This window comes from Podarcis cretensis (genome assembly GCF_951804945.1).
Source record: "Podarcis cretensis genome assembly, chromosome: 2".
NCBI classification, from domain to species: Eukaryota; Metazoa; Chordata; class Lepidosauria; order Squamata; family Lacertidae; genus Podarcis; species Podarcis cretensis.
In genome coordinates this window covers 32,081,791-32,109,640 of record NC_137171.1, presented here as the reverse complement: position 1 = coordinate 32,109,640, position 27,850 = coordinate 32,081,791, and the positions used below count along the sequence as shown (strand labels likewise).

At 43.3% G+C, this 27,850-nt stretch overlaps 2 protein-coding genes across 6 annotated transcripts in view; one reads left to right on the top strand and one right to left on the bottom strand.

The window, feature by feature from the left end:
• Positions 1 to 424: 424 nt before the first annotated feature.
• On the top strand, positions 425 to 18,557 carry DUS1L (dihydrouridine synthase 1 like). 2 transcript variants are annotated; one of them, XM_079966605.1, is made up of 14 exons: positions 425 to 577; positions 4,002 to 4,248; positions 5,637 to 5,745; positions 6,502 to 6,552; positions 9,151 to 9,263; positions 10,065 to 10,147; positions 10,373 to 10,476; positions 12,224 to 12,368; positions 12,559 to 12,655; positions 12,990 to 13,078; positions 14,189 to 14,355; positions 14,901 to 14,938; positions 16,327 to 16,402; positions 18,067 to 18,557. In XM_079966605.1, exons 2-14 carry the CDS (start codon positions 4,012 to 4,014, stop codon positions 18,213 to 18,215), a joined length of 1,458 nt encoding a protein of 485 aa, XP_079822731.1. In that variant the 5' UTR covers positions 425 to 577; positions 4,002 to 4,011; the 3' UTR covers positions 18,216 to 18,557. The 2 variants fall into 2 exon arrangements, with proteins under 2 accessions (XP_079822731.1, XP_079822732.1); XM_079966606.1 differs by lacking the exon at positions 6,502 to 6,552.
• A 5,645-nt stretch (positions 18,558 to 24,202) lies between these two features.
• The window catches only part of GPS1 (G protein pathway suppressor 1), an 18,680-nt gene continuing 15,032 nt past the window's right edge, over positions 24,203 to 27,850 (bottom strand). For all 4 annotated transcript variants that reach the window (XM_079967681.1, XM_079967683.1, XM_079967682.1 and 1 more), the window contains 2 exons: positions 27,324 to 27,458; positions 24,203 to 25,266 (listed from right to left, as the gene is read on the bottom strand). In XM_079967681.1, coding sequence (XP_079823807.1) covers positions 25,192 to 25,266; positions 27,324 to 27,458 — 210 coding nt within the window. In that variant the 3' untranslated portion in view covers positions 24,203 to 25,191. The remainder of the gene's footprint in view (positions 25,267 to 27,323; positions 27,459 to 27,850) is intronic.

The window sequence follows — 27,850 nt, the reverse complement described above, 5'->3', positions numbered from 1 at the left end:
CATGACCCAGAAAAACTGTCTGTGGACAAATGCTGGCTCCCTTGGCCTGAAAGCGAGATGAGCGCCACAACCCCATAGTCGCCTTTGACTGTACTTAACCATCCAGGGGTCCTTTCCTTTTCTTTTTTATTTTCATTATTAATTGAATTTATATACCGCCCTATACCCAAAGGTCTCAGGGTGGTTCACAGAACAAAATCAAAATATTATATATATATATACACACACACACACACAACCCAATAACTCTCCCCCGCCCCACCTTCTTGTGTTGAACAATTCTGTGGTGTTTTTTGCCCCGGGGTATTCTGCTAACTCGCTGCCCGTCCCGCTGTCGTTGTGAGAGCTTTAAATGCGCAGCTGGCAATAAGGCGCTTCCTAGCCTGGGCGAACCTGTCCGCTAGGGGGAGGCCGGGAGGGGCCGGGTTTCCTCGCGGCCCCTTTCCGCCCGCGCCTCCGTTTCCGAAGGAGCCCCGTTTGAAGTTGCACCGCCGCTGTGCCGGTCGGAGTGGGATGGCGGAGGCGCCGTCCGGCTGTCTCAGCGCCCTGCCCGGGGCTCTGCCTCAGTAGGAACCAGGTACCGGAGAGGGAGAGAGCGGAAGGCTCGGGCGAGGGGGCCGCGTGCTCGGGCGGGCAGGCGGGAGGGCGCGGCTCACGGCCTAAGTCCTCGAGGGCGGCCGCCCTGTTAGAGCAGCGCTGGGCTGGGCGCGCTTTAGAGCCGAGCGGCAGGGAAAGCCTTGTGGCCCCGGAAGGTCCTTCCCCCTGCAGGTGCCTCGCCTTCTTCAGCGCAGCTCCTTTTCTCCTAGGATAATGCCAGGCTAGAAAGGAGCGCGGAACCGGCCCCTGTTGCTCTATTGCAAAGGGGATGGGGTGAGGTATATCACTAACGCCATAGACCAGCTGCTCTTCCTTCTTTTATTTATCTGACCTTAAGAACATGCAAACCTACCTGGTTGGGATGGGGGAGCCTCCACTGAAGGTTTTTTTTTTTTTTTTTTTTTTTACATTTTCATTTATTCCTTTGAATTTTATGCCGCTTGCTTGTGTTAAGACCTCCTTAGTGGTTTACAAGACACGTTTAAATGATGAATAAAAGCAGTTTAAAACAACTTGCATCTTTAATTAAAATGAACTGTTGACAAAAGAGAGGGAGACTAAAACACACTGGCAACAGCTTTGCCTCCACAAAAATGTGCTTTCGGTATAGTGTTTAAGCAAGTTGATAAAGCCGTAATCACAACAGAGTAGGCAAACCGAGCAATCTGCTTGCTCTAAGCAAATCAATGTACTCTCAATCTCCTGCTTAAAATCCCAGTCCTCTGTGGGAGAGACAGGTGAGCAGCAAAGGGACAGCTGGGGTGGCTCCTTTGCCACCATTGTGCTTCCCCCCAATGCTGCTGTTTTGGACTTAGCAAAATAGTAGGCTGAGGAGGAGGGAATCAGTGGCAGAGTGGGATGTTTTTTGGGCAGCTGCCCCGGGCTGTCCCTCTGTGGCCTGTCTAAGCCACAGTTTGGCCAAACTTTTGGCATGTACATATTTGTCAGCTCTGGAGTGGACTGATGTGAGGCAGCAGGTGGGTATCCCCAGCCTTGCAGGTATAGCTTCATAGGACAGAGGGAGTGATATGACTATCACTTACCTTGAAGCTTTGGTCCACAGCCCCTTTTTCTTGCAATAGTTTCCCCACGTGAATGATCTAAGGATAACAAGATGAAAGTGTTGCATTGGTGCTATTTGTATAGTAGTGTCTTAATATAACATCACTTCAGCACTGGCTTGCTAAGATACAGTAATGCAATTGCTACAATAGATCAGATAAAAATATAAAATGCAAAGAAATAGAGGAAAACAACAGAATGGGAAGAACCAAAGATCTGTTCAAGAAAATCGGAAATATGAAAGGAACATTTTGTACAAAGATTACCATAATAAAGGAAAAAAGTGGTAAGGACCTAACAGAAGCAGAAGACATCAAGAAGAGGTGGCAAGAATACACAGAGGAATTATACCAGAAAGATATGGATGTCTCGTACACCCCAGGTAGTGTGGTTGCTGACCTTGAGCCAGACATCCTGGAGAGTGAAGTCAAATGGGCCTTAGAAAGCACTGCAAATAACAAGGCCAGTGGAAGTGAAGGTATTCCAGCTGAACTATTTAAAATTTTAAAAGATGATGCTGTTAAGGTGCTACACTCAATATGCCAGCAAGTTTGGAAAACTCAGCAGTGGCCAGAAGATTGGAGAAGATCAGTCTACATCCCAATCCCAAAGAAGGGCAGTGCCAAGGAATGCTCCAACTACCACACAATTGCACTAATTTCTCACGCTAGCAAGGTTATACTTAAAATTCTACAAGGAAGGCTCAAGCAGTATGTGGACCGAGAACTCCCAGAAGTGCAAGCTGGATTTAGAAGAGGCAGAGGAACCAGAGACCAAATTGCAAACATGCGCTGGATTATGGAGAAAGCTAGAGAGTTCCAGAAAGACATCTACTTCTGCTTCATTGACTATGCAAAAGCCTTTGACTGTGTCGACCACAGCAAACTATGGCAAATTCTTAAAGAAATGGGAGTGCCTGATCACCTCATCTGTCTCCTGAGAAATCTCTATGTGGGACAAGAAGCTACAGTTAGAACTGGATATGGAACAACTGATTGGTTCAAAATTGGGAAAGGAGTACGACAAGGCTGTATTTTGTCTTCCTGCTTATTTAACTTATATGCAGAATTCTTCATGCGAAAGGCTGGGCTGGATGAATCCGAAGCCGGAATTAAGATTGCCAGAAGAAATATCAACAACCTCAGATATGCAGATGACACAACCTTGATGGCAGAAAGTGAGGAGGAATTAAAGAACCTTTTATTGAGGGTGAAAGAGGAGAGCGCAAAATATGGTCTGAAGCTCAACATCAAAAAAATGAAGATCATGGCCACTGGTCCCATCAGCACCTGGCAAATAGAAGGGGAAGAAATGGAGGCAGTAAGAGATTTTACTTTCTTGGGCTCCATGATCACTGCAGATGGTGACAGCAGCCACGAAATTAAAAGACGCCTGCTTCTTGGGAGGAAAGCAATGACAAACCTAGACAGCATCTTAAAAAGTAGAGACATCACCTTGCCAACAAAGGTCCGTATAGTAAAAGCTATGGTTTTCCCAGTAGTGATGTATGGAAGTGAGAGCTGGACCATAAAGAAGGCTGATCGCCGAAGAATTGATGCTTTTGAATTATGGTGCTGGAGGAGACTCTTGAGAGTCCCATGGACTGCAAGACGATCAAACGTATCCATTCTTAAGGAAATCAGCCCTGAGTGCTCACTGGAAGGACAGATCGTGAAGCTGAGGCTCCAATACTTTGGCCACCTCATGAGAAGAGAAGACTCCTTGGAAAAGACCCTGATGTTGGGAAAGATGGAGGGCACAAGGAGAAGGGGACGACAGAGGATGAGATGATTGGATGGTGTTCTTGAAGCTACCAGCATGAGTTTGATCAAACTGCAGGAGGCAGTGGAGGACAGAAGTGCCTGGCGTGCTCTGGTCCATGGGGTCACGAAGAGTCGGACACGACTAAACGACTAAACAACAAAAGTGTCAGACAGCTCACACTGATGTTCACAGAATCATCAAATGATGATCATAAAGTATAAAAAGACAAGTAGGAAATGCAAGATATTCCAAAATATGGGATACTGTGTAATCCTGTAAAAACTCATATTTGCTCTTGCTCTTCACTAACAATCACCTAGTCCTAGAAGAACATAGAAGAGACTTGTAAGTATCTTAATTTCACATTACAGGGCTCTACAAACATTTATTCTTCTTGAATTGTTTTCTTTTGTGTGGGTTTTTTGTGGGGGGAAGGAAGGGTTCCCCACATGTTTTGTGCATTTTTTTTAGCATGCTTACTGCAGAGAGCTGTGTATGGAACAAAGCTAAAAGCCATATAAACTGTTGCTTGCTTACTAGAATCTATTAGAGAACCTTTTGTTTCCATTTTCTTCCAGTCAAAGGAAGATGCCCAAACTTGAGGGCTTTGAGTTCTGGAGAAACACACTGAAAGGTGCCCGTTTTGTGGTTGCTCCCATGGTGGATCAGAGTGAACTGGCTTGGAGACTGTTAAGTCGCCGCCATGGAGCCCAGCTGTGTTATACCCCTATGCTGCATGCTCAGGTCTTTGTCAGAGATGCCAATTACCGTAAAGAAAACTTGTATTGTGATGTGTGCCCTGAAGATAGACCTTTGATTGTGCAGGTAATAGCTATCACATAATTTCGCTTTATATTTTTATGCTGTCCTTTAATGGTGGCTTTTGGAAGAAATGACTTTAAAATAGATAGTGTTACAACAGCTATTGTAGAATAATAATTGCCATAACCTTAAGGACAAAAAGAGGCATGTCTAGCAAGCCAAACTCCCCTTCTGGGTCATGGAATGCAAGAGTTGAGACAAAAGGACTGCCCAATCCAAACCCTGCTGTGCTCATGGCAGAAAGCAGGAGCTGTGTCTTCCCCTCCCCCTCGCCTTGACTTAAAAAGAAAATAATTCTTTCCCTTTGTTCTCAGTGGATTATCACACCAACTTGAGGGCAGGCATGTGTTCCTTGTTCTAGGGGTGTGTCAGGCTTTGATTCTAGCAGATCTGGTGCCTCCCCTGAACCCCCATCCCAGAACGCCTCCTTTTTGCCCTCTCAAAGCACCAAGAGCAGAGATGGGGCTTTAGTTAGGAGGCTTCTGTGGGTGCACACCTTCATCTCTGTCTAGGGACAAAGAAATTGCAAATTCCTGTGGTCCCCAAGGATGCCCTCCCAAGGACCACTGGATTCTGCTCTTAGGCTTGGAGTGCTTTCCATGTTAGAGGTACGTTTTGAGTATGTTTGTGTGGTGATGCAAGCTTGTATCATTATAAGAATAGAAACCTTACCATGACTGATCAAGAAAAAAGACCCATACTATTCCTTTTTGTGGCCATTCCCCACTCCTTGTTTATAATTATCGTTGTTCACTCATCTGATGTCTGGACATGCATTTAATCCATTTAGATCTTTGTGGGAGGGCTAAAATGAATAGTAACGGGGTATGAAACAGTGTGCTGCAGGATGTGAGAAATAAGTATGGAAACTACAGGGCAGATTACTACATAGGCAAAAAATTGGGTGTTTAAATAGGTTTGGGGAAATGATCTTGACATTAATGACAATCCTAAGTAATAAGGAGCTTAACTGAGTAGTACAGAAGGAGCGTCTCCACCCCCATTGTTCCACCCCCACTGAGGTCCAGCTCTGAGGGCCTTCTGGCGGTTTCCTCACTGCAAGAAGTGAGGTTACAGGGAACCAAGCAGAGGGCCTTCTCGGTGGTGGCACCCACCCTGTGGAATGCCCTCCCACCAGATGTCAAGGAAATAAACAATTATCTGACTTTTAGAAGACATCTGAAGGCAGCCCTGTTTAGGGAAGTTTTTAATGTTTGAAGTTTTATTCTGCTTAATATTCTGTTGGAAGCCGCCCAGAGTGGCTGGGGACACCCAGCCAAATGGGTGGGGTATAAATAAGTTGTTGTTGTTTTGTTTTATAAATGCATTGTCATACTTGGGTGTTAAAGTTGCCTCTCACTTATTCTTTGGCCTGTATGCCTGTTTCACAGTTCTGTGCCAATGACCCAGAAGTGTTTGTCCAGGCTGCCTTGTTGGCTCAAGATTACTGTGATGCTATTGACTTGAATTTGGGGTGTCCTCAAATGATTGCAAAAAGAGGTATGTGCAAACCAAAACCTTAAATAATTTGGATGGCAATGTTGTTCACACTTACATGGGCGAAAGCCCCATTAAACACAGTAGGATTTGCATCTTAGTAAAAGTTCATAGCATGGCATTACTAAATGCTCTTGAGCAATTCTAATCTGGATTAATTTGTGAAACTTTACAGTCCAGTCTTAAACATATTTACTTGGACGTTGAACATGAATTACCATCCAGTGAGTGTGTTTAGGGTTGCAGGCTTGATTTGTGCAGCAGACTCTGAATCAGTCCTTAATGGTATATGCATTTTAAACCTCTCATAAAGTTTAAGTGCTGTCTCATGTAACAACCTGCTTGCGCCTTATAATTTAAGCTTCTTATATTTCTCTAATTTAAAAGACTATTTAGGAAACAAAGGAAGCAGATTCTGTAGTCAGGTAATGGAAGGAGAGACCAGGCTTCTAGGAACTCTAGTTGGTGTGAGCAGAATATGAATGTAATTAGAAGTCTGTGCTGCAAATTTCAAATCCTTGCAGTTCTGGCATAAAGAGTGAGATAATAGTTTGTTGCTATGTTTCTTTTCTAAATACATTTTGAAAAAACAATGTTATGTTTCCCTTTCCCTGCCTAAGCAGAAACATTACTGTGGGTCTGCAGTTATAGTTTTCATCTATACTTACCTGTTTTATGTCAAAAACCTTCCTATCAATGTGTCTCTACTAGGCTGTGATTTTATGGGTGGTTTTTCTTTGTGTGTGTGTTTGTATGTAGGTCACTATGGAGCATTCTTGCAGGAGGAATGGAAGCTTCTTCAGAAGATGAGTAAGTCCATGATGCTCTTGAGAACGGAGTAGGAGAAGAGCAGAATAAATAAAAAATGCAAGGGATTGTCTTTGGAGATAATAATAATAAATTTTATTTATATCCCGCCGTCCCCAGCCGAAGCCGGGCTCAGGGCAGCTAACAACACTAAAATAGTACAACATTCTAAAAACATTATAAAAATTAATTAAAATCAAAATTGATGGCAACCATAAACTAAAGTTCTGTAAAGATTGCCAAGGGAGGCAGTCAGGCTGCACCCTGACCAAAGGCCTGGTGGAACAGCTCGGTCTTGCAGGCCCTGCGGAAAGATGTCAAGTCCTGCAGGGCCCTAGTCTCTTGTGACAGAGTGTTCCACCAGGTTGGAGCCGCAGCCGAAAAATCCCTGGCTCTAGTTGAGGCCAGCCTAACCTCTCTGTGGCCTGGGACCTTCAAGATGTTTTTATTTGAAGACCGTAAGTTCCTCTGTGGGACATACCAGGAGAGGCGGTCCCGTAGGTACGAGGGTCCTAGGCCGTATAGGGCTTTGAAGGTTAAAACCAGCACCTTAAACCTGATCCTGCAGGACTTGTCATGCACCAAGCAGGGCATTAATTTTGTTCCTTGACACAGGATAGGATGGTTCATTGTATACTATTTGCGGCCTGTCTCATTTTTTTGCAAGTTTCCAGCTGTTCACAAATTTGCAGCTATGTTGAAGCACACAAACATGGTCTCTGCTTATGATTTGGACTATAAAATGTGGAATTTGCAACCTCGTGTTCAGTGGCTCTGAAAATAATCATGTAGGTATAAATGGAGCTGTCACCTGTATATCAATGGGATTATCAGCACATTGCTTTTGGAAGGTTGTCACACACACAGGAACAGACTCTGAAGCCTAATCCAGTTTCAGGAGTTGGCGACCAGAAAAAGCTCTGGAGCAACCAAAACTGAGCTTGGCAGGCTGGAACGCAACTTAATCTAGTTTGTTCTAATATCCTGTCTAACCTGTAGCATTGTCATTTGACTGTTGTGCTTGAACCTGGGAATCCCAATCAGTTATGATGCATAATAGATGGTCTTTGGCAAGTTGCTCTTAATCTACTTTAGCAGATTGTTGTGAAACTTAAAAAAAAAAAAGAGTTTTGTGGAGGAAAACTCTATGATTCTATGATTCTATTGTGGTGGAGTCTCCTTCTTTGGAGGTCTTTAAGCAGAGGCTTGACAACCATATGTCAGGAGTGCTCTGATGGTGTTTCCTGCTTGGCAGGGGGTTGGACTCAATGGCCCTTGTGGTCTCTTCCAACTCTATGATTCTATGATTCTAGGAAAGACAGGATGTAAATATAACAACTATACATACAGTGTGCATTCTTTAATTTTTAAATTTAAAAAAGAGGCAGCAATTTTAGAGGTCAGTTGAGGTGCATTGTTCATTAATGTATCAAAGAAGTGAAAAAAGGAAAGTAAAGCTGTAGAGAAGGGGGGGAAATGAAAAGGAATCCCCTAATATTATTTAAAAGCTGCCCTATAACACAGTTCTTTGGGCTGCTTACAAAAAAAGAAATCAGCAATTAAATGTAGAATTTTTAAAAGCATTAAAACTACAGCAGATTAAAATCAGAGAGCAGAGAATAAAAATCACATAGCTAAACAAAATTAAGACCACAGCTTCATTTAAAAGGCTTGGGAAGATGAAAAGATATTTGCCTGGTGCTGTAAAGATATTGAAGGAAGTGCCTGGCAGGCCTATCAAGGGATAGCATTCCATAGCCAGGGAGTCACTACTGAAAAGGCCCTTTTGTCCCTAACCACCTGCTGGTGGGGGCAGCTGATAGAGAATCTCAGATTTCAGGGTCTGGATAGATATATGTAGGAAGAATTGATGCTTTAAGCAGTATGAACACACTTCTGTGGAAAATATGCATAGTAGGGTTCAGTATTTCGTGGCTTTGAGGAAATACCATTTTGGGTTTTTTTACTCCATATAGTTACTCCTAGTTCTCCCTCCAAGCACTTGTCATTTCACTAGCCTTATTTGGAAGCGGATGGTTAGTATTGTCAAACAATTGGGAGTCAGAATCCTTGCTGCAAATCCTTCTGCAAATCAGAATCTACTGCAAATCGCTCAAGAGATCTGCCAGTAGGTCCCATCTACCTTCTGCCCATGCCTGGCAGATAATATAGTATAAGCAGTACATTGGGTGGAAGGGGGTGCTGCATCAGAAGCTGCCAGAGAAGACAACTTGCATCTCAGACTTTCCCTTGGCCTGCCCCTATATCCCCCAAAGCTTCTGAACAGTGTTGGGATGTGTTGCACAGTATTGCAGTGCAAGAGAAGGAAATGTCCTAAATGCAGTGGAGCAATCTTGTGCCAGCAGAACTGCACTGTGTGCAAATTTCATCCACCCCATTTTAGGCCCTTCCACCCTACCCTTCAGATACAGCTCTGTGTCACACAGCACAAGCTGTCCCTCTGAATAATCTCTTTGGCTAGTAAAATGGTCTGCAGCGGGGAGGTTGCATGGGCTTGCCGCCGCCTTTCACAACTGTTGGATACGGCCCATGATCTTTTGACTTCCAATTTCACAACTGTTATCTTTGTCTGTTTTCCAGTTGTGTTGGCTAATGAGAAGCTCTCTGTTCCCATCACGTGCAAAATCCGTGTTTTCCCAGAAATTGGCAAGACTGTGAAATATGCCCAGTTGCTGGAGGAGGCTGGTTGTCAAGTAAGAAGCTGGCTGTTCCTGTTTTGTTGCAAGTCTCTAATATTCTTCATTCAAACAGATATATACAGTAGCTCAGTGATATTTTTTTTAAAAACAAGTCAAAGTATTTTTTGACAAAGTTAGAAATAAAAATTCAGGCAGGGATCCAATGTCACATTATGTTGGTTGTTCTACCAAGGCAATTATTTCAGATTGCCAGACAGAATGAACCCCCTTCTTCCTGCCCCCGCTGCTCTGGATTTTGCCCTCTCCTCAAAGCCAATTTCTGGGGGAGGGGGAGAAGCCACATTGCAGAAGGGGAAGTCCTTGCATGGACTTCCACTGACAGTACTCATTAGTCGAATCCTGCCCAGCTTTCCTGACTTTGGTTGTTGTTTTTCAACAAGCTGGAGACATACTGTTTTCTCCTGTGAAAAGAGCCAGTAACATATTAGAAAAGAGAAGATTGCTGAATGATCAAAAGGGAAACAAGCAGGAGAGATTCCCAACAGTGCTCTTGCTCTAACTGTATATTTAGAAGAAGCTGTAGTCCCATATCAAAATTTCATTATTGATTCAAATTAATCTGGGATAAGGCTTACAAGATGAGCTCTATGTATGATTTATAAAGACACGGCCCTGGTGACCATAGATAATTTAGCTGAAATGGGAGGATTCCCCATAACTCAGAATCCCAAGCCAACATGTGATATACCGGAAGCAAGGAATCCTGCCATATTTCATATGCTGCAGCAAAGCAAATGTACCAAAGCTATGTGTTCGTCTTACCTGCATTGAAAAACAAATACAACTCTGTTCCAGCTGCTGACTGTCCATGGTCGCACAAAAGAACAGAAGGGGCCTCTTGCTGGCGTGGCCTCCTGGGAGCACATACAGGCCGTAAGGTAAGGGAACTACAGCTTGCAAGGTGTTGGGGAGGCAGTTTTCCTAACCTAAACCTTTGGCTGTGGGGTGAGATACGTACAGCTGAGGGGAGGGGTATTATGCATGTTGCTTTAACAGCATTAAAATGTGTTTTGTTTCCAGATGCTCTTGAGTTTGCTTTCTGTTTTAGTTTTACTTGTGCATTTATTTGATTGTTGCTTTTGCGTTTCTGTCTGCTGTCATAGAAAGGCTGTAAACATCCCTGTGTTTGCAAATGGAAACATTCAGTACCTCAGTGATGTGGAAGAGTGCATTCAGAAGACAGGAGTTCAAGGTGTCATGAGCGCAGGTAGGAAGAGAGAGCTGTTCCCCCTGGATAATTGTGTAATAAGTCTGTTTAGATATTTTATAACACAGCCCAGATTCAAATGATACTGAGTAATCTTGCTCCAACTATGGTTATGTGCTGTTGCTGCTGCTGTTTTTTTATGCCACTTTGTGAACATTTATGTAAACAGCTCAGAATTCATGGAGGTTACTTAGCTAGAGTAAATTTTAGAAGTTTCAGTAGAGAGGCCAATCCCAATCGTTCATTAGAATAGGGCTGACCTTGGTTGACAGTTGGGTTACTTACCTGGAAAAATATTAAGGTTAATTTATTAAGTGAAAGAAGTAAATAATTATGTGCAAAACTGGGCACAACAAATGGTTGATAAAAGGGTTGTTTATGCATTGGCCTATGTAAGTAATACTGTTAAGAAAGTTGTCCAAGCTTATAAGATCTATCACTAGAGGTCCAGGTGACTCCAGCAGCTGGGAGTGCTTTGTTCCAGCTTTGGCTGACAAAATAGCGACAGCTGTTTCTGGACCAGGATAGCCTGAGCACTGTAACCCATGCACTGGTAACCTCCAGATTGGATTGTCGCAGTACACTCTATATGAAGCTGCCTTTGAGGTTGAGCCAGAAGGTGTAGCTAGTGCAAAATGTGGCAGTTCAACTACTCAGTGGGACAGAATATTGCCATCATATTACACCACTGCTGAAAGGATTGCACCAGCTGCCAATTAACCAATGAGCTAAGTGTAAGATGCTGTTACTTGCATATATACAGTATATATACAGTTTGGGACCAACTTGAGATGCTTCATAGGAAGTAAATAACTCTGGAAGCTTGAAGAGAGAACTTGCCTCTATCATGAATTGCCAAGTCCTGCTGCTCATCCCCATTCCTTTGTCTCAGAGGACTGCAGTGGGAGCAGTTGCCTAGTTGGTGGAGGCTTAAGGCTTACACCACAGAAGACTAAGGATGAGATCAGGAAATTCTGCCTGAATAATCCTGGCACCATTGTGCACCATGTTATTTTTGTCCCTAATACTACATGTGATTGTGTTGGGCAGATCTTTAGTGAACAGCTTTGAGAGACACTTGGGACCATAAAGCAGGCTATTACTATTCAAAATAAATAAATCTAAGCTGAGCCATGGAGGCAGCTATATTCCCTTCAAAATTACTGGTTCAAGGATTGATGGGTGTCCAGGAACAGCAAACAAAGATGATCAAAGACTTGTTTAGGCCTTGGTTTTGGAAGGTCCGGGTGCTACAATGGCTGTAGTCTAGGACAAATCCCTGGTCAGCAATGAAAAATAATGGCTATCCCTAGACAGATGGTTATTTCTCAGTTATACTGATCTCAGAAGGTAAGGAAGCAAATCTCAGTGACTGAGGGCAGAACTCTATGTTATCTTGACAGACCCACATTTTCCAACGTGTATTTGCATAAGGAGCACAAATACAAGTTCATTTAAAATGAAGAATTTACTGTTGGGAGCAATAAGTGCTCAATCGTTCCCATACTTACAGATTAATCCCTGCAAATCTCCCCCCCCCCCAAAAAAAAAAAGAAACCGGAATAGAGCAGAAAATAACTTCTGGCCATTGGCAGGGGTTAATTGTCATTTGGGAAAAGGTTAAGCACCCCTTGCCTGTATAATTGCATCATTGGACAAACTGTGGTTTGGAAATCTCATGTGTTTTATCAGTCAATAATAAAATGCTGGAAACTTTCCTCTGGTTCCCCCCCCTTCTTTTTTTTAGAGGGCAATCTCCATAACCCAGCTTTGTTTGAAGGAAGAAACCCTGTAGTCTGGGAAATGGCTGAGGAATATCTGGAAATAGTACAGCAGTATCCTTGCCCACTGTCCTATGTCAGGGCTCATCTCTTCAAGCTCTGGCATCACACGTGAGTGATTCTGCTGTTTATGGCCCTGTTTGTGCTGTTGAGAGGACTGGGAGCTTGATATTCACTGTTTTTATAGCATATGGCAGAACTAGAAATCTGTGCTCCACTTGTTTGCATCTTGTCTTCTGCACATATTAGTCCTTAGAGAGGGAATAGAATAGAATGTCTGAAGAGTGTTTGTTCCTCTCAGGTTGCAAGTTCACCAGCACCTGCGTGATGAGCTGGCAAAAGTGAAGACCCTGGAGGGACTTGTGGCTGTCAATAGAGAGCTGAAGTTGCATTGCCAGGTATCAGAAGAGGTTTTACGTTGTCGGGGCAACCCTAATTCTGCTTGGGGAAGAGACTCTTAGGCTCCCTCACTTGGCCAACCAGATGTGTTGACTCTCTTAATCACCATACTGCCCTCTACTGCCTGTCTTATCTCTTTGAGAGAGGGACAGCACTATTTTCAGAATGAGTTTGCTAAGTTCACAGGATTATTATTATTATTATTATTATTATTATTATTGTTGTTGTTGTTGTTGTTGTTGTTGTTGTTTTCATCTCCATGTTTGTTCTCCCTGTGAATTGAGGACATTAACTTGTGGCTGAATTTGTCATTACTCAATCATTTCTCCACAGGAAGAAATAGCCAATTTGAAGGAAGACGAGAAGCCAAAAGGAGGATTGCCTTTCTTCCATTGGATTTGTCAGCCATATGTCAGGCCTGGGTGAGTCGCTAAGCGTTAACCCAAAACAAAGCTTGTGCAATACATACAGCACACATTCTTCTACCCTAAGGATTATTTATGGTCTTTGAATTATAGCTTAGCAAACCACTGTTGCATTCTCTTACACCCTGCCTTGCAACAAAAAGGAGCAAGGTGAGGGGGGGGGGTCATTGCAAATGCTTGGGCACTTTATTCCCTTTCCTTCTGAATACTTACCCTTTCCCTACAACATGTAGAGGATATGCATGCTTCCTTACTCTGGAAGCTCGCTTAAGATTTGAGGACTCCATACACACACAGACACACACACACACACACACACACAGCCCTTAGACTTCTAAGTTGTGTTACACAGGTTAAACATGTCTCATTGCCTGGAGACAGACAGTCAGGTCATGCATCCATAGTAGTGACCAGAGGAGGAAAGGTTGGTGGGAGGAGAGCAGAGAGAAGAAACGCCATGGTGCATCTGCAGCAGCACAACCGTACGCCTTCATCTGCCCCTGCTGCAACAAAACATGTCTCCCGTATCAGTCTCTCCAGCCACAGCAGGCGCTGTAACCTTCCAACAGTTTGTACTCGCCCTCAAAGACAGACTCCTCCATTGTCTCCCAAGACAGACGGATACCAACATCAATCACACATAGTTACGTTGCTTTGTTATGCCTGGGTGCAGCTATAAGATAAACAGACATTGTCATCTTTTTATTTACTAGAGCAGCACTGAAAACCCTTTATTTTAGCATCGGGAAAGCCATCGGCTCCCCAACCCAAATCTAAAGTCTTCGTTTACCATCTCTCTTAAAGAGGACTGGGCTGTGGAATGGGATGTTCCAATGTGTTGGAACTTTAGGTGCCTGATGAAATTACTGTTCCCAAGAATAGTTTGCATGATCTTATCTGGCTCTCTATGAGTGTTAGTTCCTACTTGCTTCCCCCAGTCAGCAACTAGCCATTTTATGATTGCACATTCTTTCATAGCATAGCATTATCTTTGCTTTTATTATTTTTAAGGTGCCCATGCCATATACAGACTTCTATAACCGTGGGGTTAGCAAAAAACTAATGATTGGCTTTTGTTTTAAATGCTCTGGTGTTGAACCATCACAGGCCCAAGGAGGTGTGCAAGGAAAATGGCACTAGTGGCATGGAAGGAAGCACCCGGGGTAAACGAGCTTTGGAGGATGAGGATGATGGGAACTCGGACGGTCTCTCAAAGAACAAGCAAAAGAAGAAATTGAGAAATCCTAATAAAAGCTTTGATCCATCCTTAAAACGTAAGTCTACGGGGCTGCAATATTTAGCCTATGGGAAATGGATAGTAATCCCTTTGACCAACATAAGATGTGTTTCTGACTAATTGGGCAGCACATTTTATTTTCTTATTACCAGTTTCTTTTAATATAAGGATTTTAAAAAACTGCAAATTGCAAGTGCCATTTTAGAAGGGGCATTCCCTTCTTATTCAGGAGGGAATGCCTCCAGTTTTATTCCTTCTGAACACATGTGCATCCTCTGAAAACAGAGTGTGTTCTTTTAGGATTGGGAGGAACCCCAGAACAGATTTAGGAGGCAGCTGGAGGAGAGGAGGGCAAAATCCAGTTGCTCAGCATAAGTCGTTCTGCTTGTGCAAAGCACTACTTAATGCTGTGTTGAATACAACCCTTCGTTGTTGTTGTTGAGCTTCTTCTCCGGTAGATTTTTTGAAAATGATGTAAACATTGCCAATACCCAAGATGGAGAAAAATGCTCTTCCTCTGCACATCAGCAGCAGTTCGAAATGACTAAAACTTTTTTAAAAAGTCTTTTTTCCTCCTTTCAGCTAAATATGCAAAGTGTGATCAGTGTGGAAACCCAAAGGTAGGTCTGTCTTCATTTGGTTTTCTCCTTCTAATTCTCCCTGTAATGTAATTCATACATTAATCTTTAAATCCCTGGGTAAAATTACATGTACTATAACCCTTCCTTGAGCAAAGGGCTCTGTCATAGTTAAAATGGCAAAAAACCAGCCCAGTGAGAAATTTAAAGAACTAAGTAGTTTTAACTGATGTACCCTATCTCTCCTGAAAGAGCATTCTTAGTAGTTGTTTTGTCAGTGGGTTCATACCTGTGTTGTCGCCTGCTGAATGAATATCCCTAATGGCTGATGGAGACAACTTACTTTACTGTGAGTTATGTAGGTGTTCATACAAGATCTGAAAGTGCAGGTAGTGGTCCTATAATTTTTGTGTACACTTCTAGGAACATGCGTATGTTCCATGGAGTGATTTTATTACATCATTAATTTCTGTGTTTGGTTATTTAAATAAGGTAGCTGTTTAGAGTGTTAATCTATATGTGTTTAGCATTTTTTTCTTTTTTCTTTTTTTTGCATCCCAAATTGAAATTTTTTCCTTAAAATAATTCAGTTGAAGTGAAATCATGGAGAGGATCAGGCTTGGTTGGCACCCTGTAGTGATCCAAGTAATATTGCAGGTTAATAGCCACTTGTGATTTTTGCTCTGCCTGTTCATTCATGCATCCTCAAGACACACACTTCTCACCATACACTTTCATATACACATGTACCCCTCACTCCTTACATTGTTACATACTTCTCGCCTTTACACACACGGCTCACGTTCCATACATGCCCAGGATCTTCCACAGTGGTGTACTGCTGACCTTAGTCACTCGCGTTCCTCTGTATATTGCGTATTCCTCTATAAGGTTTTCTCTTCCTCCATGTACACTTATAATGATGATCCCTTCCTTGCATACAGATAAACTCACCGGCCTTTTTCATTGTTGGTGTGTCCTCTTTGTCACTTTCCTAGAGGTTTGGAGGTGTGCCAGAAGGGATCAAGGAGAGATAGGAAACTACCTAGAAAACATGCTGCTGATATGTGGTTTTCTCAACCTATATGACCAGGCTGTGCTTCTAAAGGTTTCAGAAGGGCCTGGGCAGTATTTAAGCAGTTTAAATGGATTACTTGCAGCTCATGCACACACCTGATTTAAGTCCCATAAAGCCAGCCTTGTCCTCTTTAATAGGGCACACAACACATGCAACTTGGGGTTGGGTCCTTTTTTCTTATGAAAGGGAAAATCTATTACCAAAAATATTCTGAGAAACCTTTGGGGTTTGAAATGCCTTTCATACCCCAAATCAACCCTGACAAAGCACTTTATCTACAATGCCACATGTTCACTGGCAACTTGGGATGAATATGTAAACTTTGAGCTAATTAGTTTGTCTCTCTTCCCAGGGTAACAAATGTGTATTTAATCTGTGCCGAGGCTGCTGTAAGAAAAGGGCTTTTAGAGAGACAGCAGATTGTCCAGGTAAGCAAAACCCAGTTCAGTTTTCCAGAGTACTAGAGCATTTTAAAAAGAATAACAGAGTATAGATTTCAAATCCTGACTGATTTGGTTTTTAAGTAAAAGCAGCATACTTATTGATGTTGTGCTGGCACTTGTGAATTAACCAAATAAATGTAAGGAATGGGGTTTTCTTGAGCTGCTTTTTAAAATGTTCATAATAGCTAGGTGAGCTTTGATTGTTTAAGTCAAGTTATAGTGAACCATTGAAACATTACATTTTCTCTTTTCCATAGACCTTGGCCACTTTTGACATAGGCCCGTCTCTCACTGATTACCCCTGAGTAAAGGCATTCCTTGATGGAAAAATGGGTTTCCTCAAGCCTGTGTTAAAGCCTAAGCCAAAGGACTGATGCCTATGGGACCATTGTGCCAGCAAAGGTCTTATTTGGTGCCCCTGGGATGAATCATAACCAGCTTTCATTTTTTTAAAGAAAGTCTCTAGCATTTTTAGAACTTGTGATATGATACAAAATGTGAACACACCATTCTTCTCAATTTTTTTAGTTAGAAATTAGCCTTCTGGACCTTTTCAGTGTTTTACTTTGCTTCCTTCTCCCCATGTCTGAGAGAATAATTCCTATGGACACCCATGTATGGGAGAGAGGGGAGATGTATGGGAGAGCGGGAGGGAGGAGAGTTTATGTAAGAGAGCGAGGAGAGCTATGAATGTGTGATCTCTCTCTCTCTCTCTCTCTCTCTCTGTGTGTGTGTGTGTGTGTGTGTGTGTGTGTGTGTGTGTGTGAGAGAGAGAGAGAGGTATACAAGAAGTGTGTGTATATGAATGAGTGAGAGAAAAAGTATGTGTGTGTCTGAGTCCACATGCATGAGGTATATGTGTGTATGTGCACATGAGAGTAGTATACATGGTAACGGGGAAAGCTCCCTGCTATTCTTAGATAGGAACAGCATGAGGGGGGGTGAGAGAGAGATCAATACAGTGGTACCTCGGGTTAAGTACTTAATTTGTTCCAGAGGTCTGTTCTTAACCTGAAACTGTTCTTAACCTGAAGCACCACTTTAACTAATGGGGCCTCCTGCTGCTGCCGCGCCGCCGGAGCACGATTTCTGTTCTCATCCTGAAGCAAAGTTCTTAACCCAAGGTACTATTTCTGGGTTAGCGGAGTCTGTAACCTGAAGCGTATGTAACCTGAAGTGTATGTAACCCGAGGTACCACTGTATTGTATAATCTCTACAATCAGAACCAGCAGAAGGTAGCTGACTTCCTATGGTAAACCTGAGGTCGTCCAGGGAACAGGGAAGCAGCAGTCATTGTACTCTCCTTAATTTTGTGTTATGACATCCCCCATCCCACCCACACCATGGCAGCCATTTTATGACTGGTGTTGCATAGCACTTTCTCAAAATCAAACATGTGCCCGCTGGCCCAAAAAGGTTGCGATTCCTTTTCTAAGCTATAACTTTATTCCACTTTAAAAAAAAGTCATTGGCTGATGGCAATTATGTAATATCACTTGATACAGGTTGGAAGATTTTTATTTTTTTTAGTTCTCTGCTTAACCCCTCATTCTCTTAAAGAGTGTTTCTTTCTCTAATGGCTCCACTTTAGCTGCTAATTAACCCAGGCACTTTTACCATTTCCGTCCCGTCCCCCGTCCCCCCGCAGGTCATGGTCTGCTTTTTAAAACCAAATATGAGAAGTCCCTTTCATGGAAGAATGGCCAGTCCAGTCTGAAGAATATTGAAGTGACAGCACAGAAAGGAGAGGTGGAGGAGACTATATTGCTCAAAGAAGCTATTGATGGTGTGGCGTGAGGCATGGAGACTCCTCCTGGTTGTGCTTCCCAGCCTCTTGTCTCCTCGGGCCAAAGAAATAATCTGCTTCCAGAACACAACAGTTGACTCCACAGACCTGTTCTTAAACGACAGACAAGTCTTACCTAAGGAAAAATGTCTTTCTCAGGGAAATATCCTGTAATGGAAATAAAAGGATGCAACGAAAGCTTTTCATCCTGTGTTCGAAAGACTTCAAAGACTGAGCCAGAAGGGCTGGCCTTAAAATGCTGCATTGGAGACACCTCTACAGATTTGACCTGCCTGTTTTTAAACTGTGTGTGGTTTTAAAATTGGCAAATAAAACTTTTATATCAGAACGTATTTTTGGTACATCATAAGTAAATTGGTGTGGATGTGGGCCAGCCCTAGGCACAGAACAATAGCAAGTCAGCAGCTGTTAAAGGGCACTGAGAAACTTGGGGAGAGCTGCTTCAAGGTTCCTAAATGGAAGGCACACCTATGTAGTAATTGATTAAAAAAAAACCTGCCTCTTGGATTGTAGCTTGCTATGCCTGTACTTAGTGCATAAAAAGTGTGTGCCCCTGTGTTGGGATGCAGCAAATGATCCTATGAATGGTAAATGTTTTACACTAGTTTTGAATACGTATAAAACCCTGAATCTGTACACTTATAAGATGCACCAGTTAGCACAAATTTATGTCTAGGTTCAAAGTAGGTCTTTCTAATGGCAGGCACAGAATAAAACTCCTGTGGTAGCCTTGGAACAGGAACATATGAAATGTAAAATTGTTTCATAATTGATATACCAAAAAAAAAGAAATTTAGAACAGAGAGAAATCAGGGATAGTGGCATCAAGCGGATGTGCTCGAACCACCAACCTTCTGGTTAACAGCCAGATGCACTGATCCATTGCGCCACAGGTGCACTGTGGCTCCTTTTGACCGTCTAAAAAGGCAGGCTGCAGTAATAAGTGCTCTTTGGGCTTCAAGGCAATCCTTGTCAGTTCATGGTTTGGATGTTCTTCCAAGTCTCTTACTAAGAGTGGGAATGTTTTCCCCCCTCCTTCCCTTTTTTCTTTTTCTTAGCAAAAGCTGTCCAGAGTCACATCGCAGGTGGCGCTGTAGTTGCAGGTGGCGCTGTGGTCTAAACCACCGAGCCTCTTGGGCTTGCCGATCAGAACGTCAGCGGTTTGAATCCCCGTGATGCGGTGAGCTCCTGTTGCTCTGTCCCAGCTTCTGCCAACCTAGCAGCTCGAAAGCATGCCAGTGCAAGTAGATAAATAGATACCACTGTGGTGGGAAGGTAAACGGTGTTTCCGTGCACTCTGGCTTCTGTCACAATGTTCAGTTGCACCAGAAGCGGTTTAGTCCTGGAAAGCTGTGGATAAACAACGGCTCTTTTGGCCTGAAGCAAGCTGAGTTCTGCAGCCCTATAGTCATCTTTGACTGGACTTAACCAACCAGGGGTCCTTTACCTTTATTGTTCAAGTTAATATTGTCAGCTCCAAACTTCTTAAGAAATATTGTGGTATTTGCCAATTGAGCTGAACATGCCGTTAGGCTATTTAGCTGATTCTCAGTAGAGGTTCCCTCTAATGGCTGTGATTCCCTGTATTTGTTCTTTGGAGGCATCTCAAGTATATTTTATGATGGTTCACCCCCTTAAGCTGCACTAGGTATCCCTCCTCCACGATAATGAAACTGCTTCCTTCTGAAGAAGAGTTTGGATTTGATATCCTGCTTTATCACTACCTGAAGGAGTCTCAAAGCGGCTAACATTCTCCTTTCCCTTCTTCCCCCACAACAAACACTCTGTGAGGTGAGTGGGGCTGAGAGACTTAGCCCAAGGTCACGCAGCAGCTGCATGTGGAGGAGCGGAGACGCGAACCCGGTTCACCAGATTACGAGTCTACTGCTCTTAACCACTACACCACACTGAGCAGCATACTGGGTATGATGGTACTTTTAAAGATGTGCAGCAATCTCCAGGTTTGCTGAGTACCAGGGAGTTTCTCATACTATTCAAGATCTATGGAATACAATCTAATGAATGAGTAACTGTCCTTTTCTTTCCCCATCTTCCTTGGTGTAAAGGGATATTTGCAGTGTTACTTTGTTGTATTAAAATACTAGGACTGATCTCGGTGGAAGCTTGTGGCTTGACTTCAGAAAACCGGTGTTAGCGTTGGAGTTAAAAGATTTACAGCTGGTGTTGGCTGCTTGTCATCAAAAGAGGTCAGCTCATCTGAAGTAGCTCCTGTGTGGAGGTGAGCCAAAATTCCTGCCTCCTTAATTGTTATGTCGTGTCCTCTTAGAGAAGTACTTAATCCCTCTAACAATAGGGTGATTTTAGTAAGCTGCTGGAAAATTTACACAGTCAGAAAAGTTGCACAGGCAGTAAAACTTACCCAGTTTGTAACTAAGCTAACAGTTCATAAATTATTGGTAGAGCAACTTAAGAGAGAGGCTTGTGAGAGCCATGCAGCTGAGCTGGAGCAAGCAGCTTAGATTTCTTCACAAACTGAGCTTCTCAGGTAGACTGAGAAGCTACACCAATAGGCTTGATTACCTATTTCCTCCCAAAATGAGTTGACGTGGCATAGTTAAGCCTGGCAGGAGAGCTTACTCTGTGGTACTAACCCCTTCATGCATTAATTTGACTTAAGCATGTTAGTTATATGAGGCTTGTTATCCTACATGTTGGAACTGTTTTTAGTTGTTTTTAGTTTGTGTGTTTGACACTCCGGGCTGCTTTTGAAGGATGGGATATTAAATAAGTAACCACATACATAAAGGTAAAGGTAAAGGTACCCCTGCCCGTACGGGCCAGTCTTGACAGACTCTGGGGTTGTGCGCCCATCTCACTTAAGAGGCCAGGGGCCAGCGCTGTCCGGAGACACTTCCGGGTCACGTGGCCAGCGTGACATCGCTGCTCTGGCGAGCCAGAGCCGCACACGGAAACGCCGTTTACCTTCCCGCTGGTAAGCGGTCCCTATTTATCTACTTGCACCCGGAGGTGCTTTCGAACTGCTAGGTTGGCAGGCGCTGGGACCGAGCAGCGGGAGCGCACCCCGCCGCAGGGATTCAAACCGCCGACCTTTCGATCGGCAAGCCCTAGGCGCTGAGGCTTTAACCCACAGCGCCACCTGCGTCCCAACCACATACATACATAGGCACAAAGACCAATAGTCAGGCAGCTATCTGCCTTAATTGAGTCTCAGTATGTCTTTGGCAAGTTCCCCTCATCTCATACAACCAGCAAATTGGGTGCATTTGAAAAAGAAAACAGCTTACAATGTAGGAGTGCATATACTTCCCACCACCACCACCCAATGGCAGTGGGGAAATACTCTCGCTATTTTTATTTATTAAGATTCTAAAGCAGCTGATTGCAGCATCCCAATTCTCCCTTGTGGATGCAAAATAAACTCAATTTTGAAAAATGCCAGGCTCAGCTTTCAGAGCAGTGGCTTACATCTTAATAAATAACAAGGTAATGGGGACCGTTTATGAATTAGTGTTTATTGTGCAAGAGAAAATATAAGCCACCTGTCACCTATATCCCACATGCCTGCACCTATGTTAATTTTGATGTTTGCTTTCAGCCTTAAGGGACTGTAGCTATTGCTCTGGTGACTGCAACATTTGTTCATTGTCCTTTATAGGGTGAATAGTCATACGACTTGGGTGTTACAGGGCAGGCATTGCATGTGGGCAGGGGAGTATGTTTATCAGTTTCTGGGTACATCAGGTACCTTTCCTAACACAGTTGCATTATGACCTACAGTATGTGTTTAGGGTTACATACTGCCGCATAATTTTCCCTGATGCAGAACCAGGAGCCTCAAAACACAACCCTGGGAACATTGTTTCTGCTTTGTGGACTAAAAGTAAAGCCTCAGATCCATTTTTAATTTTTGCCCACAGTGGAAGTGAAGGAAGAAATCATTAAGCCACATACAGAGTTAGGTGAACAAACAGGCCGCAGTGTTCTTGACCACAATTCTGGTTGCATTGGCACACAAGTACAGTGATTCAACCCTCCAGCTAATGCGTCTTGCCCAAGTGCAGGGGAGGCAACTACTGAAGAAATATTGCCAGCAGAGGCTGGAAGCAGTTCGGTTCCCATGCCTTTGACCATCTCACCAAAGGTGAGGCAGAAGCTTATTTCAGTTGCAAAACAGGTTTAGGATTGTATGTTAAGCAGAGACGCCTTAAGAGTTACTGCAGGGTGATCCAACCTACTCACTCCAAAAACCAAGTCTCTACCCACAGCAAATCATTGTGGGATGAACCGTACCAAAGGAAGGTCAAAGTGCCTCAGCAAACCTCAGAGCCAAGCATCATTCAAAGTTCATAGTGTACTTTGCACATGGTGTTGAAGCCATCTTGCGCACATAGATCATGAACATGTAGCTACATCACCTGCACAACTGGTGACTCTTACCTTTTTCTGTTGCCCCTATCAGGCAAGTGAAGGCTGTTTTCAAGTGCTTTAGGCAACAATGTAAGTTGTTATGTAGTAATTTTTGTGACATTACCCATTTACTTAGGCAGCCTCATGTTCTGACAACAATGGTGTAGTCATTCACCACTGTGGCTACAGTCCCCTCACAGACTGCTACATTACATAATGTGGGACCCAGAGAGAAACGACTAAACACTGTAGTGTCCTGACGCTATAGTCTTCTGCACACTTACCCTGAATTTATTTGGATTTTCAGTTATCTTAGGCTGTTAACGAGGCTATATCTTATTGTGATCCCTTAGTAAACAATGCAATGTACATTTGAATGCTGTCAACACGACCCCAATGTAATACAAGGCCTAAATTCACATTCTTTCCCATGCAAGGCCAGAGCTTGAAATGTTCGGTGTCATTCAAATTGAAGATCATTGTTGTTTTTATTGCAATTTGCTGTGGGGACCATAGTGGGCTAAAGATGAGGATAGCAATAAAAAAGTCGGAAAAACAAGTTTCCGGAAGGTCTGGCATCTTAATTCTGAGCTCTCTTATATTTGCTAATAATTCTGCCTTTAAGCAGCATTGGGTAGAGAGGTCACGATATTAAAAAACTGAAGCTATCCTGCAAGACGCTTCTAAAGAAGCCAGAGAAAACAGCAGTTACACAAGTGTTTCTACTATTCTTCCTCTTTTACTTGCCATCTGAGATGTAGCACTGTCTGTAGAAGATAATGGAGAATTCTAGCCTCTTGCCTTTAGGTGACGCCACACACTGCCATGTTTTGAAATGGTTGACACAAGCATTTTGAAAGCTGGTTGACACATCCTCTTGAAACAACCACAGAGGTATTTTTCTAGTTATCATCCCTGCAGGGACTTGATAATGTGATGCCAAGAAGTGTTAAGCAGGGCTAGCCCATGACATTCTGGTATTTGAGGCAAAGCAACAAATGGTGTTCTCTCCCTTGCCCAATGCTGCAAAAAGTCGTGTCAAGGTGCATAGTGCCAAAAGTAAATTATTTTGGCACCTGAGACAAAAAAATCCCATCTGAGCTGTGTCTGGGTGGGATAATTTCAGGGGGTTGGGGAGAGAAGCAGGACCAAAGCTCTCTTAAACTCCTTTTGTCTCACAGTTAAGAGCATATGCAAGAAACAAAAACCAATGGAAGAAATACAGGCCATGTAAACAGATGTCGTGCTACTGCTTTACTTTCATGATGCTTTTCTATGGAAATGACTTAAGTCTTCCTAATGCCTGGTCAAGTCCTGGACAAGAGGACTCCAGATGTGTTTCTAATTCCAAACCTTGTTCAGAAAAATATGTGTTCACCACCATTTGAAAGAGCTGTTTTTTTAGATCACAGTAGTTTCTAAAATAGTGTACTACAGTAAGCCCACTATGTACAAGGGGGTTACTTTCCAGGGATCACACCTAATACAGCTGTTGTTTCCACGGATCCTGTGCTAGAGTATTGTATTGTTTCCAGGTTTAGGAAAGAAAAAGAGAAGGAAAAAAAGAACCAATGCTCCAATCTGAAGGTTATCTTTACAATTATGCTTTTTAATGCATAGGAGAGAACTTTGATTTAAACTAAACAGCATTAACAGTGCCTGTAGAAAGTTGAGTTGTCAAGGGCTAGGTTCAAATTTGCAACTTTTGTCCTTGGGATAAACACCAACGAATGAACCCCAAACGGAAGTCACTGTGGAATATTCAAACATTTAAACAATGCTCATTAGGAGAACACAGTCCCGAGTCTGGCCTGTGACCCACAACCCTTTTCTGTAAGGGATAAATAAAAAGTGGTGTCAGGAGTGCCGACACCCGGGCAAGCAGGTTCCTGCCTAGACGCAGATGGATGTACTTTAATGTCATTTTACTCTCTCTATTAGCGCCCCCAAAGGCTAGAAAGCCACCATACACTACAGCAGTAAAACTGGGTGACGAACATTGAAAACCACAGTCAAAACCAGGCCAGGGATGTGAGAACAAGCCAGAGCGCACACCTTTTAAAACGGGAAGAACAGATTGAAATGGATCCGACCCAGGGTAAATGCAAACACAAGCCTTGGAGAGTGAGGGAATGGAGTTGACGCTAGGTTTCCTGCTGGATGTTGCCCCAGGGGGACTCTCCGGGTCTGAGACAATGTGTCGGTGTGAATGAAGTTCTACGGGAACGCACTTGTTCCTCCAGATTCAGGCTACATATCATTTACGGGAAGGAAACCCCAGAAAGCTCTGTTGGCAGCTTAAGATAAGCCCCTGTTTGTGAAATACCCTGGGGGAAGGGGAAGGTACACCCCGGCACTCTCACATGCTCGCGTATTCTTGACGTGCTGCATCTAATGGAAGTTTCTGTTCTAAGAGGAATTATCAGACTCTAAAGGCAGCCTCCCCTGACAGTCCTGCCCCTCCCACACCTAGAGAGTCCAAAAAGGCACCAAGGAACAGTTGGTGGCTTGGATGCTGGATACACATGGCCCTGGGTGTGCGGGGGAAGGAAGAGTCTCTTGGAGATTCAGAGAGCTTCACATGTTGGTGCTCATCCGGGACTGGCTGTTTGCTGGAGTGAGTTCACCTTGGCTTCCTTCTCTCGGAGGAGACTGCAAGAAAAAGAGAGAGAGAGGCCGCAGGCCCAGGGAACGATAAGATGGGAAGACACCTTCTCTCCCCAACCCACAAGGGTCCGTGGTTGCAGGCAAGTGGAGGAAAACCCCAGACCGGGGCCGAATGAGCAGCGACTACGTTCCCCCAAAACAACAGAATGGTCAGAGACGGGATTATTCCCTGTATCCCGTTATTCCAATGAGTTGTCCTTCGAGGGAAGGGCTTCCTACCTCAGCAGTGAGCTGTAGAAATTGGTGGTTAAATATGGAAAAGTTTATAGACATTTCATCTTGGGAGAAAATAACAGGAGATTAGCAATCCAGGCCTTGCACATCTCACATTCTGGTTGGTCCCATGATAAACTGTGGTCAAACTGAATGATCCTTGGCACTTCATCACCCTGAAGAGGAGCGTGGCACAAACGCCTTGTTTTGCAGCAAGCTGAGCTTTCCCCTTGCAAACCAGCCAACAACACTCTGCATTTTGACTATGCTCAGTTTGCTGTTAAAACATCTTGAGGCTCCCCAACGCTGTCTAAGGTTTCCCATTCCTGCCTTAAATATTGCAGCTACAACATGAGCTGTCATTTTGCACCGAGGCAAATTTATTTATTTTTTAGTCTTATAAATTTATTTTTTTAAGGGGGATAGATTGTATCCAGTGCTCTGTGCATTTGGTTGTGCTGGCACAACGGGACTTCTGTTTCTTCTCGCCCTCCTAGTGGGGTAGGGGAGCTGGGGGAAAAATAACCTCTGGCAACTAATGTGCCCCTTTGGTTTTGGATGGTACATGGGTAGTCAAGTCTAAAAAGCCTCAAATTTCCATGGCCCTCTAGCAGCTATGGTGGCTCATTTACCAGAAGCAATATATTTAATGTTGACTCTGGAAGTGTATACTTGATTACGCCTAAACTGACTCCTCTACCCATGTACTACCTGAAACCAAAGAGGTGCATTGGTTGCCAGATGTGAAAAATATTGGTATTATTTTCAGCTCTACTCCCCCACAATCCAAAATACCCCAAAAATGTGCTCTGGAAGGTCCCCCAAGTCTCCAAGGCAAGTCTCTTGAGGGCACACGAGAGACTGGACAGAAGAGAAAGAAGAAATTCCACAGCATTCCCAGAGTTTTGTTACGGCAGCAGAGTTGGAGAATTGGATACTGCTGTCAGTTTGCATTTCTTGGTACAGAAAGTATTGATTTGATATGTAGAGATCTTTCCTATTCTAATTAATTCAAGAAGGTTCTGAAAGCTTCTCTCTGTGAAAGAAACTGGTGCAAGCTGGAAGTTTCTAGCTGACATACAAAGTTTCTATTCTGCCTAGAAACAAGCAGAAGGTTCATGATGTTTGGGTTATTCCTTCAGAGAAGCTGAGTACAGCTGGCTTAAACTGGTTCTGTCATCTCTTTCTGTCAAGGTCATGCTGACTATAATAATAGGGCCAGAAGGAGCCTGGGTTTCACTTTCTATCTCTCTTTCCTTCTGCTGTGGTGTTCTGTGTATAATATGCTTAGTGTTATAAGTTATTCTAAGTTTGCAGCAACTGGATTTCTTATGGACAGTGCCAATCCTGAATGTATTGGATTTGTGCCCATTATGTTCATTTGCCTTCAGTAGCAGTAAAGCTCTGCTGGATGAAATATTAATTGCCTCTAGTCTATTTTTTTTCGGAATCCTGCAATGTGTTTAAGTTTTGACTCTGCTAATTATATGTTGGAATCTGCTCTGGATCAATATGAGTGGAATTCATGAAAACTGCCCCCCCCCATGTTTACCTTAGTTGCTTGTAAATAGCTACATTTGTAAGGTAAAGCTATTCAGGGCATTTAAGAGAAATGCTGGCTCAAATGGTACGTATCAGCTTGAGCCCCAATGCTCCTGACTTAATATTCACACACAAAACTCTGCCAGATCGCCCAGTACTTTTAGAAGTAGCAAGCCCCTGCCCAGAATTTAGAGCCTCTTTATTTGTTAAATATTTATATACCGCTAGGTCTGCAATTTACAGCAATGAAACATAAAAACCGTTTAAAAAGTTAACCCTTTGCTGACCTTCACATGGATCTGGTTACGCAGGACAGCTGCTCGTAGGATCATAGCTTTGGCGCGACGCTGAAACTCCTTCCCCATCAGCAAGGACTTCTCAAAGGTAGTACTACGCTGATCAACATCCCGTGCATATAAAATCTACAAAAAAATCAGGAAAGTTGAAGGGCTCACTGCACCCTTTAGGACAGCAGCCACCCAAGCCCCTGATGCTCACTGGAGGGACAGTGTCTGATTTGCTGGAAACAAGGACACTATGAAGTTGCCTTTGTGGAAGAGAACTTTAAACTCTGAAGTTTAAAATGAAAAGAGTGGTGGTTTCTAGCATTCAAAAATGAAACGACATGCTGGACAGAGGCTCAGAAGCCAGAATGGAACAAGGAGGTATGGCTTGCACAGGGACAAGGAGGTATGGCTTGCACATCTTGGAGAACCCCCTTTCCTCTCCATTGTTTATAACCCCCCCCCAACTAAATCCTTTTTGATAAAAAACCAGCCTTCTGCAATTCTTGTACTAGCCTAAATATCCTGAA

Excerpts from the sequence above, each read along its gene's own strand:
- DUS1L (XM_079966605.1), top strand. The coding sequence starts at position 4,012 with ATGCCCAAACTTGAGGGCTTTGAGTTCTGGAGAAACACACTGAAAGGT. Across the intron at positions 10,148-10,372 it reads GAGCACATACAGGCCGTAAG|AAAGGCTGTAAACATCCCTG; the intron begins GTAAGGGAACTA and ends CTGCTGTCATAG. Across the intron at positions 14,356-14,900 it reads CTTTGATCCATCCTTAAAAC|CTAAATATGCAAAGTGTGAT; the intron begins GTAAGTCTACGG and ends TCCTCCTTTCAG.